The 18,327-nt window shown below is 43.0% G+C and overlaps 1 protein-coding gene across 3 annotated transcripts in view; it reads right to left on the bottom strand.

Moving 5' to 3' along the window:
- SORCS2 (sortilin related VPS10 domain containing receptor 2) overlaps positions 1 to 18,233 on the bottom strand; it is a 522,402-nt gene extending 504,169 nt beyond the window's left edge. For all 3 annotated transcript variants that reach the window (XM_042871372.1, XM_042871371.1, XM_042871373.1), the window contains exon 1: positions 18,181 to 18,233. In XM_042871372.1, the coding sequence (XP_042727306.1) occupies positions 18,181 to 18,210 (30 nt within the window). In that variant the 5' untranslated portion in view covers positions 18,211 to 18,233. The remainder of the gene's footprint in view (positions 1 to 18,180) is intronic.
- Between the last annotated feature and the right edge of the window lie 94 nt (positions 18,234 to 18,327).

The following is an 18,327-nucleotide window of genomic DNA, read 5'->3' as shown; positions in this document are numbered from 1 at the left end:
AAAGATTCAGGAGCTACAAAAGGGTCCTACTGTATTGAGTTTTAAGCTTGCTTTACTAAACCACAGATATCCCTCATTATAACTTGGAGACCTCACACAGCAATTAGTTTAGCCCAAAGAAAAATTCTGCAGCACTTCAGTGATTTGTAATTCTTCTGCTCTGGAGGAACAGTCATATTCCTTAGCAAACAGTTTAAATACTAATTATTTCTTTGCTGAACCCTGCAGTGAAACTCATATCTAGAAGAGACCATATAAAAGCACTCCTAATAATTCTGCTGCTCAAAGAGCAATACTCTTCATCCGCTTCAGTGATTTTCTACCCAACAGGTACAACACTGAAGTAATGAGCATTATAAAACTTAATACAGTGCCATATATATTTTATGGCTCTGTAGATCCAGATCAGAGAACATCCAGATTGTTTTTGCAGAACTAATGCCAGACACATTTCAAATTATTGTGTATGCAGTGAGTCTTCCAAGAAATTTATAACTCTTACCAAATTAAAATTAAAAAAGCAAATAGTTGAGTGAAAGAAGAAAAACAAAACAACACAGCCTTCTCTAAAGGTAAAATTTCCTAATTATTTTTAAAATAGATGTTATTATGAAAGAAAACCATATTCTTCAAAATAAAAAGCATATCTCACCAATGCATGTGTCAGCCATTAAAAACGTACATAAATGAAAAATCATTCATAGGGGTCTACTGCTTTTGCAGGACAGCATTTAAAAAGCAAAATTGTGTAGGATGTAAAGCCACATGAAAGCTCTGGATAAGAAACTGTAAGATGAGATTCTCTTATACCTGATTAACATCAGAAAAATCACTTTCCTGTGCAGCTTGTCTCTCTGTACCATTCTATTTATCTATGGTAACATGATCGCATAAATTTCCAAAGTACCCAAACACTTCGTGATCTTTGATGTTGCCCTTATAACCAAAGAGGCAGAACAAGACCTGTGTATGTGGAATTGAGAAACAGAAAGATTCAAGTTACCTGCTCAGGGCTGAACAGAAAGCTTCTGGCAGCCCAAAGAACCCAAAATGGATTTCCTAAAGCCCAGATGAATGCAACAACAACTGGCCCCTCTGTGTGCTGTTTCTGCAGAAGCTGCCCTCATGTTGCAACCACTGGCACGTCTTCTGTAGAGGAAGCAGAGCTCACCTGGAGTTGGCCTTTGAACTGACAGAAATGGAGGCTTATGCTCTCAGAAATCTGAGCCAAAATGTCATATAGTAGGAATTCACACAGGAGACGGACTGGCTTTGGATCAATCACAAACCAGTTTGAAAAAAATACCCAATGTCCAAACACCGTGACTAGAAAGCTGTTCAGAGTTTGTACAAGACTGTTCATTTCCATGAAATACTATGATTTTTCCTTATTCAATGTCTCCTCTCTAGCAGTGAGTTAGAGGTTGGCGCAAGCACAGAGCATTAGCTCAGCACCGAGCAGCAGGAGCAGCCCACTGAGCTGTGCCACCATCGGACCCTAAATGAGGTGTGTGGGCGACCCAGCACTGCTCCTTGCTTAGGAAATGCTAAAATGCTACGAGAAAAGATGCTGGATTTGAAGACTGTAGCTTCTGTTGGTTCTGTTTTCAAAGAACAGCACTTAAAATCAGGATTAAATCTGCTGCTTAACACAGGCAGAATAAGTGACTTGCACCATTTGCAGATAGTTTCACATGCAGCCCACTCTCAAAATATGCAAGAATTTCTGTGCAAACACAAAGCTGAGAAACTACAGAATTGGCAAACACAAAATTCATCAAAACATTTTCCAAACCTAATGGAAAGTAATTCCATACAGTATCACTGATCTAAAGCTTGGTTTACAGTGAGAGCTTCAGGAGCAGAGGACAGGATGCTGCTGGCTAATACTGTTCCGTGTCCATTTTCTGAGCAGTATGGGACAAAATAAACCTGCATGCAGCCACCAAGAAGAATTACTAGGCATCAAAGAGCAAATCTGAACATGAAATCTAGAAGCACCTTACCTGAAGAGCAAATCTATGATTTTATTATTCTATGATTGGATGAACACATTTTCCATCATTTCTGCTTCTACAGAAAGAGAAATCTACTATTTCTACAGCAACAGTTGCAGCCTTCAGTTCTCCAGGCTGCCCAAAGAGGTGGTAGTAGCCATCATGGAGAGATTTAAGGAATGTGTGGATGTGGCACTTAGGGATGTGGTTTAACAGCAGGCTTGGTAGCGTGAGGCCATGGTTGGATTTGGTGATCTTAAGGATCTTTTCCGAACTAAATGATTCTGTGATTCTATTCCACGATTCTACGTTCTTCATAGTTTAAGAAACCTGTCGAACATTCTCAAAAGAACCAATTTTACTGCAAGTTACATCTGAATTTTATTTAAAATGTCATTTAGAAACTACCTAACACCATCTGTGTTTATTAATTAAAGTGTATCTTGGTCATATACATGGAACTTCCCTACGATACCAAATGTATCTCTGGTTAACAGTTATGTTAACTAAGCCCAGCCCTCCCAGCTGAACTTGTCTTGCAGAAACAATGCTCACAATCCTTCGCAATTGCTCTAACAAGCTTTGAATGAAGAACAGAAAAAATACAAACAAAATTATCCCACTTCTCATTTCATTTAAGTTTTGACAAGCTGGAGATATTCCAAATTCCCTTACTGCTCTGTGATTAAAATAGAAAAACCCACTACACTACAAATGGAGAACAGTCCAATTAAACAAGTTCGCTACTGAAGAATTGTCTGCTCTGGAGCTGCCTTTAAGCATGATGAGTTAACAAATGTGTCTGCTAACCAAGCATCATGTATGTAGTGACTAAAGTTTGTGGCATTGGCAAAGACCCTACAAGAATGAAAAGTGATACAAGGTGCTGCAAGCTTTGCTTTCTAAACTTCTGATCGTTCCTAAATATGACGCAAATGAAATCCATCTCCACCAATTCATTTTTCAAAGATCAGTTAAGTTCTTTTAAAAGTCTGTCCTTAGGGACAACTTGTCACATCACAAAGTGATGACATTTGCACCATGGCATGCTGGCATTATCCTTCCCATCAATGAGGAAATGTCACAATTTGTGACATAATCACTGCCCTATGACAACCTTTTGTTAGCCTCGATGATACCACATATAAATATTTGACCATGTAATGCAAATAGAATCGATGACACCTCAGGGACCAACGCAGAGATAGTCTGTTCCCTCATGTAAGCCACTATGTAAGCTTATCTGCTTCTAAATCTTATGGTACCAGAAAAGCCAAAGGTTTGACATGCTCCAATCCAGCAACACAAAAATTCTATATTATACTGAGATGAGAGCAGCCTGACTCAGGAGGAGTTAGGTCATTGCAACAACCAAACTAAATGAAGCACTAACGGAACTCAGCGTTTGGCATCTTTAAACAGTAGTATGGAAGGGTGAATCCAAATTAGCCTTCCAATTATCTTCTCTTTAACTTGACTATTTAGGCCATTACCTAAGTCATATAGCACAGTGATCTGAAAATTTTCATTAAAGAACAGATCTGCTTGTCTGCACTTTTGTTCTTTCACCAAAAAAGTGATGGAGAAGAGTGAAAACACAATTTATCCCCATGCTGAACATAACAGTGATTCCTACTGAAACAGTATGCCATTCCTCATAATTATTAGTATGCATGAGGTACAAAAACTACACAACACAGCTGGGTATACTAAAAAATTATGAGTAAGATCGGTCCTCCTTTGTCAACAAGACAAATCTCACGCTGTTAGCTATGACAGATACCTTCCAATACCTTTGTGGCTTAAATGCCTCTTAATTAGTATGGTGACTAGAATGGTGACTGACAAAACAGTGAAGCCTGCTGTTGCTTTTTACAGGCTCTGGATTCAGGAATATTGTATGGTTAGATTTTAAAAGCACCAAGTACCATTGCTCCCATAACTAAGTGATGACAGAGAGCATCAGCAAATTCTGAAGGATGACACTGTAACATAGGGAACCTTCCACAACAGGGTAGTGGTGAGGCCTCCATTCTCACTTCTCCCTGTTAAACTGATTGCCTGTGCAGGGAGATTGATGCAAAGATCAAGTCATTCATGCCAGCTGGTTTCTCTCTAGCTGCACTGATGGTAAGTTGACCATATAGTTATATTAGTTATATTAGTTTAATTCCACTGATATGCCTTCCTACTGATTCTAGTGAGGCCAGGCAAACCAATGCAACAGCTAGAAAGATTAAATTAAACATTCTATAGAAAGTAGGCAGAGGAGCAAGAGAGAGTGAGAAGAAAAAACAACAAACAAACCTCTACCTGAAGAACAAGCTTGCTTTTTCTAGATGAATTCAATAGCATATAAATGTTTAAGGAAAAATGAAAGAGAAGAAAAACAATAAGAAAGAACAGTGTGGAATTCAACATTTAATATACAATTCTTGAGGCCATGTTGTAGGTTTCTGCCCCTCTTGTTTCCCATTGGTTTGAAGACTTAATTAACTGTGGGACAAATGAAAACTAAGAATCCTTCAATAATGTGTGAAACTTAAGTCAATAAAACTGTGCACCACACACTAGCTTAGAAATCTAATCACAGCATGGGTTCTCATGGAGCCTACAGACAGTCCACTACAATTAACTGCTTGTACTGATATCCTCCAGTCCAACATTAAAAATTTAACGAGAGCACAAATCATGAAATATTTGTGAACGAAAGTGAGCAAGAAAACTTTCAGAATTTACCTTCAGGCTTCTTAAAATCTAAGAAGCAGGATCATGACTTTTTAATAACTGGCTTCAAAGTAACTTAAGAGAAAAGGATTGATTTCTGTTTTAACAAAATCACTGATTCTTTTACTGAAAAAAAGCTTAGGTTGATTATGCTGCGCAGACTTGGAACAAACAAGCAGCAAATCTTGTACATATCAAAACAACTTTCTTACACAGCACAGAAGAAGATTAGCTGTTCAAAGTCAAGCACTAAGACATTAAAGGCAATTTCTCAAACTTGGAAAGGGTGAGACGTGAATGCTCTCAGGTAAACTTTCATAAATTAAAAATGAGACTCAATTGTTGATAAGAACATATATTGTACTGCTTAAGTAGCAAGAGAATAACAGCTTCAAGATGAAGTTAATCCTGGCTCAGATGAGGTTGTCCATTCAATGAATATTAATTCCACTCTAAATAACTGAAGAAAAAGTTCAGTATATTTAGTACTTCTTTTCATACAGCAGTACTATCATGTAACACTCCAAAAAAGATGTTTCAATAATATCTAGAAAAATTAAAAGGCACCTAAAAACTACTTTTGCTGTGCTTGTTTTCTTTCCAGAAACAACACATAAGTGAAATAGCATCCCTTAAATTTCCCAAACTGGTGAGAAACTTACAGTAGAAAATAAATACCGTGTCAATTATGAGATGAAAGATATATTTGTCATCTTATATAATTTGCTAGAATTTAAATATTATTTAAGTCAATGTAGTAAAAAATGGTTTTGAAATTCTACAGTGTAACTACAAAACACAAAATTTAAGTTATTCAGAAATCAAACCCCCAAATCTGAGCTCATTCAGATCTGGGGGAAGGATCGTGGTTAACAGAAATTCAGTACTAGCAGTTTTGGCCAAGTTCTACAATGAACTATGTAAGCCCATCTTCCATGTGTATAAATGAGGTGTATTTCTTGCACCCAAAAAGCTCCACAGTCATCCCCAGGCAACGGAGTACTGTCTGCTAAAAAAGCTGTCTGGTGAAGAGTCACAATGCAGCCAGCTGATTTTGAGGCTCTCCCCAGAACTCCATGGGCCTGGCCTCTCACAGGCATCCTCATGCTCTTCTTACAAACCATTCCCATAGGACAGTATCACTTGCATGTTAGACAAACACACTCTGTCCATGAACTATAGTGACTGTACAGCAAGTGCACCTGCCTCATGGCAATGGGCTATGCCAGCAATGGGCTATGCCAGCACTGAGTTTCCAGCACTCCTTGCCTTTCACTCCCAGCTCAGCTTAAGCAGCAGAACTTACACACATGAGCTGCACAGCTTCCATCTTATGACACCTTCGCACTCAGTTGCTGTCTTTGCTTTCCTCGGCTTGCATTTGTTTTTGAAAGAAACTTCATTCATTTAAATTCCTGCAATAAGTAACAGCTTGTAAATATTCCATTTAAAGGAGAAAGAATTCACTTCCTGTACGCTGCAAGAAGTAATAATGAGGTGTACTTGCAAAGCCACACATCAGAGTGACATCACCCAAGGATCAGAATGATGAGCACTAATATCAGAACTAAGCCCAAACTATGAAATCCACGACAATCCACATTTCAGAAGTCGTTTTTTCTCACACTACCTCATTTAAGCACTAAATGTAACACTGAATAGATTACGATTATTTTTCAATTAAGCTTGGATGAGCAGCAAAGTAATTCCAGTGATGGGTAATATACATATTCTTATTAGATGGTATGTGCAGATTATAGAACTGGATGACTGCAAATGGGATTGTGAGCCTTTCATTTCTAATTATGATCATTTAAACTCAGCAGAAGCCTGACACAGCAGCAGCGTATTTCCCTTCGTGTCCCCAGCCTACCCCTAGATGAGTTAAAGAGATCACTTTGCAGCTCTAGGCTCAGGGCAGGAGGGGAAATACGTTGCTCCAGGGCCAGGTTCAAGTTAGACCTGCGGGGGTTTCTTTTTTAAACATCTGTTATTGCCATCCTCCAGAGATACAGATACTGTCATGAAGAAAAGATTTCCTTCAGTAATGCCTCTTTGTCCAAGCTCGCAGACAGTATGTGACCCAGTGTGAACATCTATACTTCCTGGAATGGCATCTCTCGAAGTGCTGACATGTCAGGTCATTACCAACCACGTCCCAAGATCTTTCTTTCTAGATGGAACGGGGAAGATGATGCTATTTAAGCCTCAGGGGTGAGAAAGGTGATTTAATATGAAGAAGAAATGAAGGGAGAATAACAAAGGGGACTCAGACACAAAAAGGAAAGGAGAGAGGAGGGATGAGAACCATACAAAAAGCAGATGGAAAAGTAAGGGAAACAAAAGACAGACAGAGAATTTGCCTAAAGGGAGCAGAGTTTCTCGCTGAGTGACAGTGATTGTAACATTCAGGTTCAGTTAATAAATACAACTCTATTTAGTCATGGCAAAATATGAAAAGCTTGCATATTTTGTGCAAACCCTCTGCACACAACAGCCTGTAAGTCAAAGACTATGAACCCTTTATATTATTTCCTGGCACACAGTCTATGCCTAGATGGGAATTTCAGTGCTCTCATCTCACTGGGCTTGACTTCTGAGCTGCCGACCCCTGTGAAACACCACGCCGGGCTAAGTCCTGCTCCCTGAGGGAGCCTCCAAGCCCTCCACAGAGCACAGCAATGCCTCAGAAAGCCTTGTTGGCAGTTTCTGCAAACAAGATAAAGATTATTTCCTTCCGTAACCCTATTTTCCCATCTTCAGGAACAGTCGCTTTGCAGTCACAAATGTTAGAGCTGAGATGAAATCCTCCACAATAATATATGCATTGATTCAAACTTCCTCTCATGCAGCTCTAGCATTCGTTAGGCATTCATTGCCTCAACAGCACACACAGATCAGCCCAAACATTCCTATGCTCACAGACTAACCAAAACAAACCCATGAGCAGATGAAGATGCTTATCTTTCATCCAGGTCTTAAGTTTGCCACTTTGTACCAGTTTAAGAAGAGGTGTTTGTGAAGTCAGCTAAACTAAGCTAAAACTGACTGTGTATTGATAATTTAGCAGCTACAACCTAGCTCTCACACTGATTATATACAGTAGCCTGGTATCAATCTTTCATGGCTGGCCAAGTCTTCTCTGCTTTCCCCCCAAGACTTTTTAAATAAACAGAACAAAGAGCACAAGATGCTTATACAATGGATTTGAAAAATGCTGTCTCTTAGAGCTCTTCAGGATCAATGACATTTAAAAAAAGGCTCAAAAATCTCCAAATGTATCCAACTTCATAAAAATACATCTGTTCCACAGCAGTTGAGAAGGAAGGAAGGAAAAGAAGACCTTATTAGTAGCCCTCAGTGCTCTGCACAGTAGCCCCTGAGAGATGCTGTATGAAGAAGAACGTATGTATTTCATTAGGAACTGAAAACGTGTTCACGGAGCTACATCTTGCCATTTTTAAGCAGAGGTTCTCAATTCAGGCAAGGTGTGGGGGAATGCATTCCTTCTACATCTTCCTTAGCAAGAGCCAATAGTTTAGCCAGTGAATCACAAATCGGGCTTCACAGAGCTACAAAAATGCTGTACATCTGATGCACAACAAACTTTCCTGCTACTCTTCTTTACAGTTGCTTTAAAGTTTAATAATAATAGCTGAGCCCCAAGAGAAATTTTAAGCATTGACAGTGGGCTGCTTGCACCAAAAATATGGGCACTTTTGCTCCATCTATGCATCCTCCTCTCTCCTGCATGTGTTCAGCAGCACCTCAGTGGCTGGCACATACAAGAGAGTTAAAAATAACTGGATTCTGTATGTTTTTTTTTCCTACAAGGCTGGAAAACCTCATGAAGGACAGGAAGGAGTCTCAGCTGGCCCTGCCAACATTGGCCTCCTTCATCCAAGAGGAAAGAAAAGCTTAGGATCAGCAGCAGTAATGTCTTCCCAATTCTCTTCCTCCAGCACCAACAGAGCCAAGAACAGCCAGGGAGCTCAGTGTTACTCCTCTGTGCTCCGTCAGCTGTGCTCAGGACACAGCTCCTACTCCAAACCACTGCATACCCAACATAGATGTTTTGCATAGCCTCCATTCATTGTTCATTTTTTACATCCCATTCAGGGCAAGGAACACGTTTTAAGATCTCTCTCCAAACAGCTGAGACCTCAATATGCTTGCCATTATGTGGTTGGAAAGCAGGCAGGGAAACATGGGAAACCATTGATTAAAGGACAAACAAATTAACGAAATAAGAAATTTCCCTCTAAATCAAAAGCTTCAGCTCTAATGAAATCCTAGTGCCTGTGGGATGACATCTGGGTCTGGAGGAGGAAAGGTTTTCTTCGTATGTCTGCTTGTTCCTATGCTCTAACCACATTAAATGCTACAATAGCCAAGACTCCAAAGTCCTACACTTATCTATTAAACTTGTGTGTTTTACAAGGCTAAAATGAGAGAGGCCAGAAGGAATTCATGTAGTCTATCTGCAAACCAAGGTGTAGCAGTCAAATCTTATTTTAACCCTACCAGCCTCAACAGTGCCCTATAAAGTGCTCAGAGATGGACTGCTCCGAAGACCAGCTGGGAACTTAGATACTGAAGTAGGTTAGCACCAACCTGCTGTGGACTGGGACAAAGGGGTTTAGTTAAGATAAACTGAAATTGGAGCCTTGCAGTACATTCACATACACTCCCATCTGCACAGGAACCCAAGCATTCACTTCTGATTTGCACTGCAGAGATCAGTGCAGGTGGAGGCGACACGGGCAAAAGAGCATTACCAGCTCTGTTGTGTCCAATTGAGCGTGGCCACAGGTCTCCAGCGTCAGAGCCAGGCCCCTGGACATTCCCTGGTGTTTGTCCCTATAGATCCCTGAAACATTTGGCTCACAGGTTCTTGAATTGAACGTATGAAAGGGGTTCAAGAGTTCAGGGCTGTTTTCTTATCTCTGCTTGTGCTAACGGTAATGCCTACTTACGCTGAACGCTCCACAAGCACCTAAGAGCATAAGAGGAAGAACCAAGAAAAAAATATCCTATTTTCTGTACATGGCAAGATTTAACGAGTAGTGCTGCAGATTTAGATGCCTGAGACTCACAGGCAGCTTCAATCCTCTGAACAAAAAAAAAAAAAAAGCAAGTAACAAGGTATTTTCTGCTAGTATACACGGGGAAAATATCTTATTGAACTTAGACCCAGGAGGATTTTATGGCTACCTACCATCCCTTGATACAACTGTGTTTTCAATGAAATAACAACTATTTCTTCAGATTCAGTCACATTTAACACTGTGAAACAGTGCCCAAAGCTCCAGGAGCAACTCCAACACACCCCTCCAACCCCCAGCTCCAGCCTTGTGGGCATCTGTCATGCTGTGGCAGCATAGAAATACATTAACCACACACAGTTTGTTCTTCAATATCTAAGAAAAGCAACTTTGCTGTGGCTCAGTTAGGAAGCCAGGCTAGGCACTGCTAGAATTTGCAGGTGGAACAGCTCAGTTCTCAGCCATCGTCATCATCATCTATTGCTATTACACAAGCACCCAAACGCTGCCAACTCAGAGCAGTGCCACGGTGCACCACAGCCTGCTGGTTCACGTGCAGGGGGAAGGCTGCTCCTGCCCTGTGGCACTCACACTCTGGGGAGCAGAGAGGAGACAGCAGCAGTAATAACAAATGTGTTTTCACAGACTGCAGCTTGCCATCTGCTAAGCACTGGCCAGTACACACGGGGCTACCGCTCAGCAGGAATAAGGACACATCCCAGCAGTTGGGGTTTGGAAATGCACTGCCACCACACCTCCCTCCACACTTCACACAGTTTTAATCCCCACCAGGCATAGGGAAGAGTCAAATGTCATGAAGTGAGTAGGGAAAGATGAAATATTAATTACATCTACCTCATGAACTAGAACAAACGAATTACAGTGCCGCTGCTCAGAATCCACAAAAACAGAGTTCTGCTAGGGACCAGATTGTTTACATGGTTTTATGACTTATCATTTTGAAATTTAAAAAAAATTCTATCTACTTACTGTTCTTTTTTGAAAACACAGATTATTATGAGCACTAGAGAAAAATCAGAAGTGAACAATAATCTACATGCCCATAAATTTCTAAAAATGTGTCCATCAAATACACTGTAGGCAAATAGTGCTCAATGTAGGCACTGTCCTACCCAGACAGGGCAATTAAAGTGCTAGCAAAAATGAGTTAGGAAGAAAGAAAATGCAAAAGGCTAAAATAGAAGTTATTCAGAGAAATAATAACTAGTCTACAAAAGCAGGCAAGGTACACACAGTGAGAAAGAAGCACAGTTATTTAAGTAAACGGGTAAATGAGGCAGGGGGCAGGGAACAACTTAAATACAGGTTAAATTTCACTGAAAATGTTTTTAGCCACATATTCTTAAGTCTATTCACTGGTCTGACAACTGAAGTGCCAGAGGCCAGGCGTTTAAATTAAACTGGACTACACATTAAAAGCTGCCTTGAACAAAACAAACATCAGCACAAGCATGACCCAGGAGAGCCTTTTTTTCTCCAACTTCTGGGCTGTACCACCAAACAGCCAAAGGAAGAAAGAAACCACAGATGTGATCTCTTGATCTCCTGTAGTCTTGCCTCTTTTAGGTGTTCAAGCGGTAATCATTACTTTAAAATCAAAGTGCCCATCTCATTGAGAACACAAGCAGCCCTCAGCAATGAAGAATCATCGTTATCTTCACATCGCAGGAAGGAAACTGAGGCACAAAATAAGCTGCGTACTGCAAATGGTAGTTTAGTGGAAACTCGTGAAGCAACTGGGGAAGTTGCTCAATAATCCCATTTAGGTTCAATTTAACCCCAAATCCTTTCATTCGGAACCTGTGCTGTACCTCTGTGCTGTGCACACCTTACCCTGCCCTGATGCTTCCCACAAACCTCACAGTGCTGCTTTGGAGCTCACAGCAGCACCAATGGGGCTCAGCCCTGTAAGGGCAGTGCCAGAGCATCTCTCTTACTGCAACAGCCTCAGCCAGGGCTGACAAAATCCAATAGGATCCATAAATGTGGCACTTCTCCACTTACCCAAGCCTAGCAGATGTGCAACCACACACCTACAACACTAAGCATTTTGCAATGCGTAGAAGCATTTTTTAAAATGCATTTATGTATGAATATTACAAGTCATTAGGGGAAAAAAAAAAAAAAAGACTTAATCAGCTGTTGGAGCAGCACTCAGCCTAAAACTTAGACCTTTGTGTAATCTCTGTCAACGAACACCCTCTAAGCAGACAATTCTGTTTGTCAAGGATATGTGTAGGTAGAACAGCAATTATAAAAACCTTAGAGCTGTGGCTGTATTTTCACACAGAGGTTTTTCCACACAGCTTTAGTCCATAACTCAGTCTGTAGGGAAGGGAATGCAGGAGCAATAAACCTCAGATACCTGGGTTAGGGATAATTTTAAATTCAGTGTTAGTCATCCAGGCCCCTCTAAAATAAGAAGGGACCCATGTTCTCAGAAGACAACTCATCCCAGCTTTCTCAAGCATGGACATTAAGATTACCACTGGAGAGAGCAGTCCAAGGACCAGCTCTGCCTGCTTCCCGCTACACAAGCCCAAGCTTATAGGTGAAGGCTGAGGCTATGTAAGAGAAAGGATCCCATCCATTTCTACTTTCAAGTGTTTTTGTCATTGGTGATTTGTTAGGGTTTAAAATTAGTATTGCTAGGGATAAGAGTTGGGAATAGGAATGTTTGGTAAAGAATGTGAGACTATGGGAATAAAAATGCCAAAGAAATGCTGCAGGTCATCGAGTTTCATCATGAGCTACGGCAGGCTGCCATACAATGCAGACTAACACCAACCTATACTTCAAGCTTTTGCTTAAATGAATTTCTGCTTCCAGAAAGAGGAGGGATCCCAGTTGCATCGCACTGCAGATCATTTCACCTCATGCTAACGTCCTTTGGTCTTAACTGACACAACCGCAAAATATTTCATTGAGGCACATTAAGGGCTCGGAGAAAAACACTTCCAAAGTCTGAGCAATTTCATGCTGTTAATTCATAAATCTGTACATACCTGCAGTATGTAATTCCCTCTGTGATATGTGATCCCGCTATCAAAAGCCTAAACACAGGTTTAATGATTGCAATTAAGTCAGATTTGGTTCATCGTGCACTTGTAATACATCACCAGCATCAGACAGGTGATTTCAATCTTGTGCCTGTAGCATTTACTGCTGAATTACCTTCCTAGATTCAAACTCCTGTGCTACATTGGCTCTCTCTGAGCACCTCCCAGCACCAGCACAGCAGCACCTGCTCACTCTAAGGCTGCAGGTAGCCTGTTCTAGTGCAAAGCAGGCAGCACCAGTCAAACCTGTAAACCCAGGTATGACACAGAGGGGTGACATGCAGGGGTACACTTACAGGAGGACATTAAGGTATGTTTAAAACACATACTTACTAATTAAATTATGTATCAGTTTTAAATGCCTAAGCAGGGGACAAGTAGTGCTCCCACTTTTTAGTAGGTGGACTTTGCAGAAATGTTGGAGAGCTCAGCAGGCAGCAGTATAGGCAGGATGCTGGAGGGCTGGGAGTGAGGGTAAACAGAGGCTAGCAGAAGCAAATAAATGATATCATAATACTCATACTGCAATTAAAAAAAAAAATCCACACATGCACACGCATCCAAAAAAAAACCCAAGATGATGCCAAACTCTTCAGTTTCTTTAGTGAGCTTAACATCAGTCTACTTTCAGCGTGGGATTCCATTCAAATATGGTTACTGGGTTTGGTTTCTGCTTGTTTTCTATCACACTATCATGTTCAAGATCCTTGCTGTGGGAAATTAACCTTTCACTTCATGATAGAATCTATGATTCTATGATACATCTGCCATTTTTTAGTATTTCTGATCTCATGCTCCTTTGAGTTTCATAAAAACAACCCTGGCTACCCTTGAGAAACAGCACCAAAACCTCACCACAGATGGGCTTTCACCCAGCTTGGAATGATAATTACATTCACCATCACAGATAGCGCCACACTGATATTGAAGTCAATGTTTCTATAGATCCCCTCAGCACAATTTACTGCCAACTGAACAAAACAGAAAAACAACTAAATAAAATATCTGCCAGAAGACTACATTTAGTGATCACTAACTCTACAAATCGTGTACTGCGAAACTGTATTACAAAGGAAATCTGTTCTTAATTAAACAAAGTATCTGTACATCAGAAAGTCTGGATCAGCTGAAGGTTGAGTGCAGTAATTGCTGCAGATGTACGAATCTTCCTTTCTGATAAGCTACTGCTAAATATTAAGCCTTAGAAAGATTGTGTGTGCTTTTATGTTTATTTCCCACAACAAAGAATCACACATTTATGAGGGATCGTGACATCAATGTATGGGACAAATAAGTGCCAGCATGGGGCAAATAAGAGCCTGCATGGGGGTTAATACTGTGACACCAAACAAAAAAAGGAAATAGTGGCACCACAAAGCTGCAGACTTGGAACTAGCTGGCCGAAGTCCTGTTTGCAACACTTTAGCAGTCTGCACACAGCATGACAAGCATCCAAGGAATCAAAATCAACTGTGAATACAAGCCTCATTCTTGCTGCAGCTCTGTTTTGGCTTTGATGTTTTTTAAAATCAGCTAGTATTAATGCACAATGGGAATTATCCAGGAGGGTCAAAAAGAATACAGTTTTGGAAAAAAAGTTGTTTACCTAGCACAAAAGGAAAAAAAAAAAAAAAAAAAAAAAGCTTCTGGGACGACTGTATGACTGTAAGGCTTCCTAAAGAAAAAAGGGGGTTTTAAAGTGTTATCTATCAAAAGTAATTGTTTCCTTCAGTCAATAGGTAGTGTATGGATAGTACAGCAAAGCTGGGGACATCCATATCAGCTGAGCACAGTAAGAGGCTGCTCTGGACACACACTTCTTGTACCTGCGGACACACCACTCCATGTTATTTACCAGTTCCACAACTTCAGCCACCAGCCCTGCCCAGAGCAATTGCTGTGCCGCAACACCGAGCTGCCACAGCTTCTGTTCATGATATTTTAAGACTGGAGAAGAAATGAGTCCCACTTGAAAGCAGTGCACAACCAACTTCTGTGGATGTGGGAGACAGAGAGCAAAAATACTGAGTGCAGGAATTCAGCAAGCAGCTACATCCATGATGCTACAAGGATCGGGTCTGCAGAGCTTGTGACATGAGTGGCAGTTAGTGGCATCCCACTGCCAAGAAAGGCCAAGGAAAGGTTTAGTGTGCATGGAATCCACAAATAATTAACTATCAAAATATAAAATAAAAGCAATGAGGGAACAAGGCAGGAAGCAATTTCCATACCTCCCAGCACAGCTCCCTGTTAACAAAAGCAGGAGGAGCACAGTCATCCTCCCAGTGATGCAAGTTCACCCTACAATCTGTTTACCCACGCATTCTGCCATCGAATCCACCATCCTCCCTACTTCACAAAACTGATGGCATTACGGGAGGACCACAAAGCACACAACAATCCTGTGCAGAAAAGCAGCAGGAGAGAGGAACAGCTTCATTTACAGCTTCCTTAGTTTCCATGCCTTACAACCAAAAACCACATGCTCCACTACCGGAGGCACAGGAGAATTTACAAGACGTAAATACATTTTTAAGAGCTCCACGTGCGTGTCTGCCCCTGTCAGTTTGTTTTCTGCCCTCAGTCCACACACACACACTTCCCTGAGGTGCTCTCAGTGAACCAGCCGTGCAGGTGAGTGTCCCTCGGAAGCTGCCCTTGGCTTTTATGGGTATTTGTTTCCCCAGCACGGAGCACAATTTCTTCTTCATTTATTTTATTAGGTGAGGTGTTTAAAGGGATATACAGTCATCTGGAGCTCATCACTGTCAAACTTTCAGCCCCGTAGCTGTAAAGCTTAAAGGAGCTAGTGTAGCTCCCCGCTTTACAAAGTGCTGAGTACCTCCTATGAGGTGCCAAATGTCCGCGGTGACACTTCAGGATTGCTCACAGGGCCCCACCCCGACTCCGAGCAACACTCCTGTCCACAGCGGTGCTGGGGCAGAGCAGCACTCACAACACAAACCCGGACTTCTGAGGCAAGGAAAGTTTCCCTGGGCCTGAGACAGCACGGTGCCGGGTCCAGGGAGCACTGGATGTTAGCATTCCTACCTCCAAACTCCCAACCGAAGTGAAAAAAGCAAGCAAACGTTCAAGACAATCTTAGTGCGTTTTGGATTGGGTGTTTATTTTCAAACATTTTCACCCCACGCACACAGAGACAACGTAATTCTCTCCAAACCCTTTAAACACATCCTGCTTCCACCGAGCTCAATGCATTTCTTTCACTTTCTTTCCAAGGGAAAAGATCCCACAGACTCTTTACAAATCACTTTTCCCCAGAAGCCTTTTTTAAAATCAGTTCTTCTACTGGAAGCGAGCAATAAAACAAAGCTAGCAAGACAAAAAAAAGTGCAGAAAGAACTGCTGACAGCCATACTTCAAAATGTCCACAGCAAAAAGGCTGCTCCAACAGGGTTGGGACAGCAAAGGCTTTCATTACCTGGATGCTTCTTCAAAGCCAGTCTCACTTGGCAGCAGTCACCTGGTGGCAGGTAAGGTTAGAGCACACTTTTTAAGTAACTGCAGAGAAGTGTTTTGTATTCAATGTGTAAATGCCATGGAGAATGCCTCCATGCACCCATGGAGAGCACCACCCTGCAGTACTGAATAAGCAGACAGTAAACAAGCAAACACAGAGAGAACTAAGAAGTTGCATCTACTTTCATTCATTCTGACACTTGCCATTTATCTTTGCTTTTGAACTGACTACTTCAGGCTGCATTGGGAGTGAACTGCAGCATCCTGGGAAGAAATAATACCACTGTAGCAATAGAAGCCTCCACTGCAGCATCTGTTATTAAATCTTTGCAGAGAGGTGAGTAAACCACTGTCACAGCTGTGGATCAGAGAGGTCCTGCTACATTCATTTCACAGTTCCAGGCACTTTGTATGAAAGCTCTTACTTGCCTTTTATGTCAAAAAATGAATTTATGCCAACTTTTTAATAGTGAATCCTTCAAGGCAATGATCCTTAAAGCCCGCAGTGCTCCAACAAAGAGGAGACGGCAGCAGCCAGCAGGGAGAGACGGAGGAAGCACAGAATGGGAGCGGCCGATGCTGCCGATACGCAACCCGTTCTGCGAGAAGGAAACAGCCGTCATCGCACAGTGCCTCCCTGAGCGGCTCGCAAACTGCCTTTGAAAGCGTCAGACTCTGTGCTGACTCTGACCCGGACACACAGCAGCACGAGGAGCTCCCTCAGGAGCGCTAAGGGACTGCCGCACCCGCACCGCGCAATCAGCCACGCAGCCAGGGTGGCAGGCGGGCAGGAGAAACACAGGACTCGATGTCCTACAGGGAGGACGGCAACTCGCACACCAGCACCAACTACAGAGCAAGTGCTCCAAACCGAGCCGAGTTTAAGCAAACTTCACGCTAAGCTCACAAAGTTCAATCTTAGCTGAACTATAGTAAAAAACTCTCAGGAGTTTTCCAGAAAAGCTCAAATTCCCAAGAAGAAAGTTGGTCTTGAGTCTCCATAACGGTATTTTCCTGCCAGTGAAACTGCACAAACAGCGCAAGGTGCGGTGCCGTGCTTCCCTGTGCTGCATACTGTTAGGATATAACGCTTCCGTGATGGATAAATGAGAAGCCGCAAATCCCTGCGATCATTCGCGAGAGCGCACAACCGCTATGGGCCGGCACATAAGGAAGCGATGACAGCTGACATTGAAAACGATTCAAAAGCAAATCGACGTGAAAGTTTCAGCCTAAAATCGGCAACTAACTCATCGAGGCACGGCACGCGGCTCCAACCGTGAAAAGTTGCCGCTGCCGACGCTCTGCAGCGAGCCCCGCTTTCGGTGCGCGATCCCGAGCCGCGCCTGAGCCTGCGGAGCTCCTCGGGGCGCTCCGGCGCTCGGAGACCCGCGGGAGCGCCCGGCCTTGCTCGGCCCTCAGCGCTGCCCCCCGGCGCGGTGCAGAGTCCCCACGGATTTCTTCTCCATTACCGTTTTGCTCGCCGGCGCTTGAACGCGGCGCGGCGGCGAGGGGAACTCTGCGCGGGGCTGAAGGATGGGACCGAGCCGCGGCAATCGAACATGGGGCTCTCAACCCCTCGCCTCCGCTTTGCCCGAGTCACGCCGCCGGACAGCGCTCCGGGGCCGGGGCAGAGCACTCCTTCGCCTCGCCGCGCAGCGGCCCCGTGCGAGATGCGCGCTCGCCAACTTTGCAAAGTTGTGCGCGAGCGGCGGATGCGCTTTGCCACCCGTCTGCCCCGCGGGAGCCCCGGGCAGCGGGAGCGGCGAGCCCGGAGGGGCGCCGAACGCCGCACAAGTTGCGGCCAGAAGGGGAACCCCCCGACCCTCTCGCTCCGCCCTTTGCACTCACGCTGCTGTTCTCGCCCGTCCAGTGCACCATCGCCTGGTTGTGAGACGCGTCCCCTTTGAGCACGAAGGAGGTGCTGAGGAGCGAGACCCGCTCCCGGCCCGCCGCCGCCGCCGCCGCCGGGGATGCCCTCCGAGAGCGGCCGCCCCC

Source organism: Lagopus leucura, unplaced genomic scaffold (assembly GCF_019238085.1).
Source record: "Lagopus leucura isolate 7727_CA_CO unplaced genomic scaffold, USGS_WTPT01 Super-Scaffold_100004, whole genome shotgun sequence".
Classification (NCBI taxonomy): domain Eukaryota; kingdom Metazoa; phylum Chordata; class Aves; order Galliformes; family Phasianidae; genus Lagopus; species Lagopus leucura.
The sequence above is the reverse complement of the archived record's forward strand: the minus strand, read 5'-3'. Positions and strand labels throughout refer to the sequence as shown.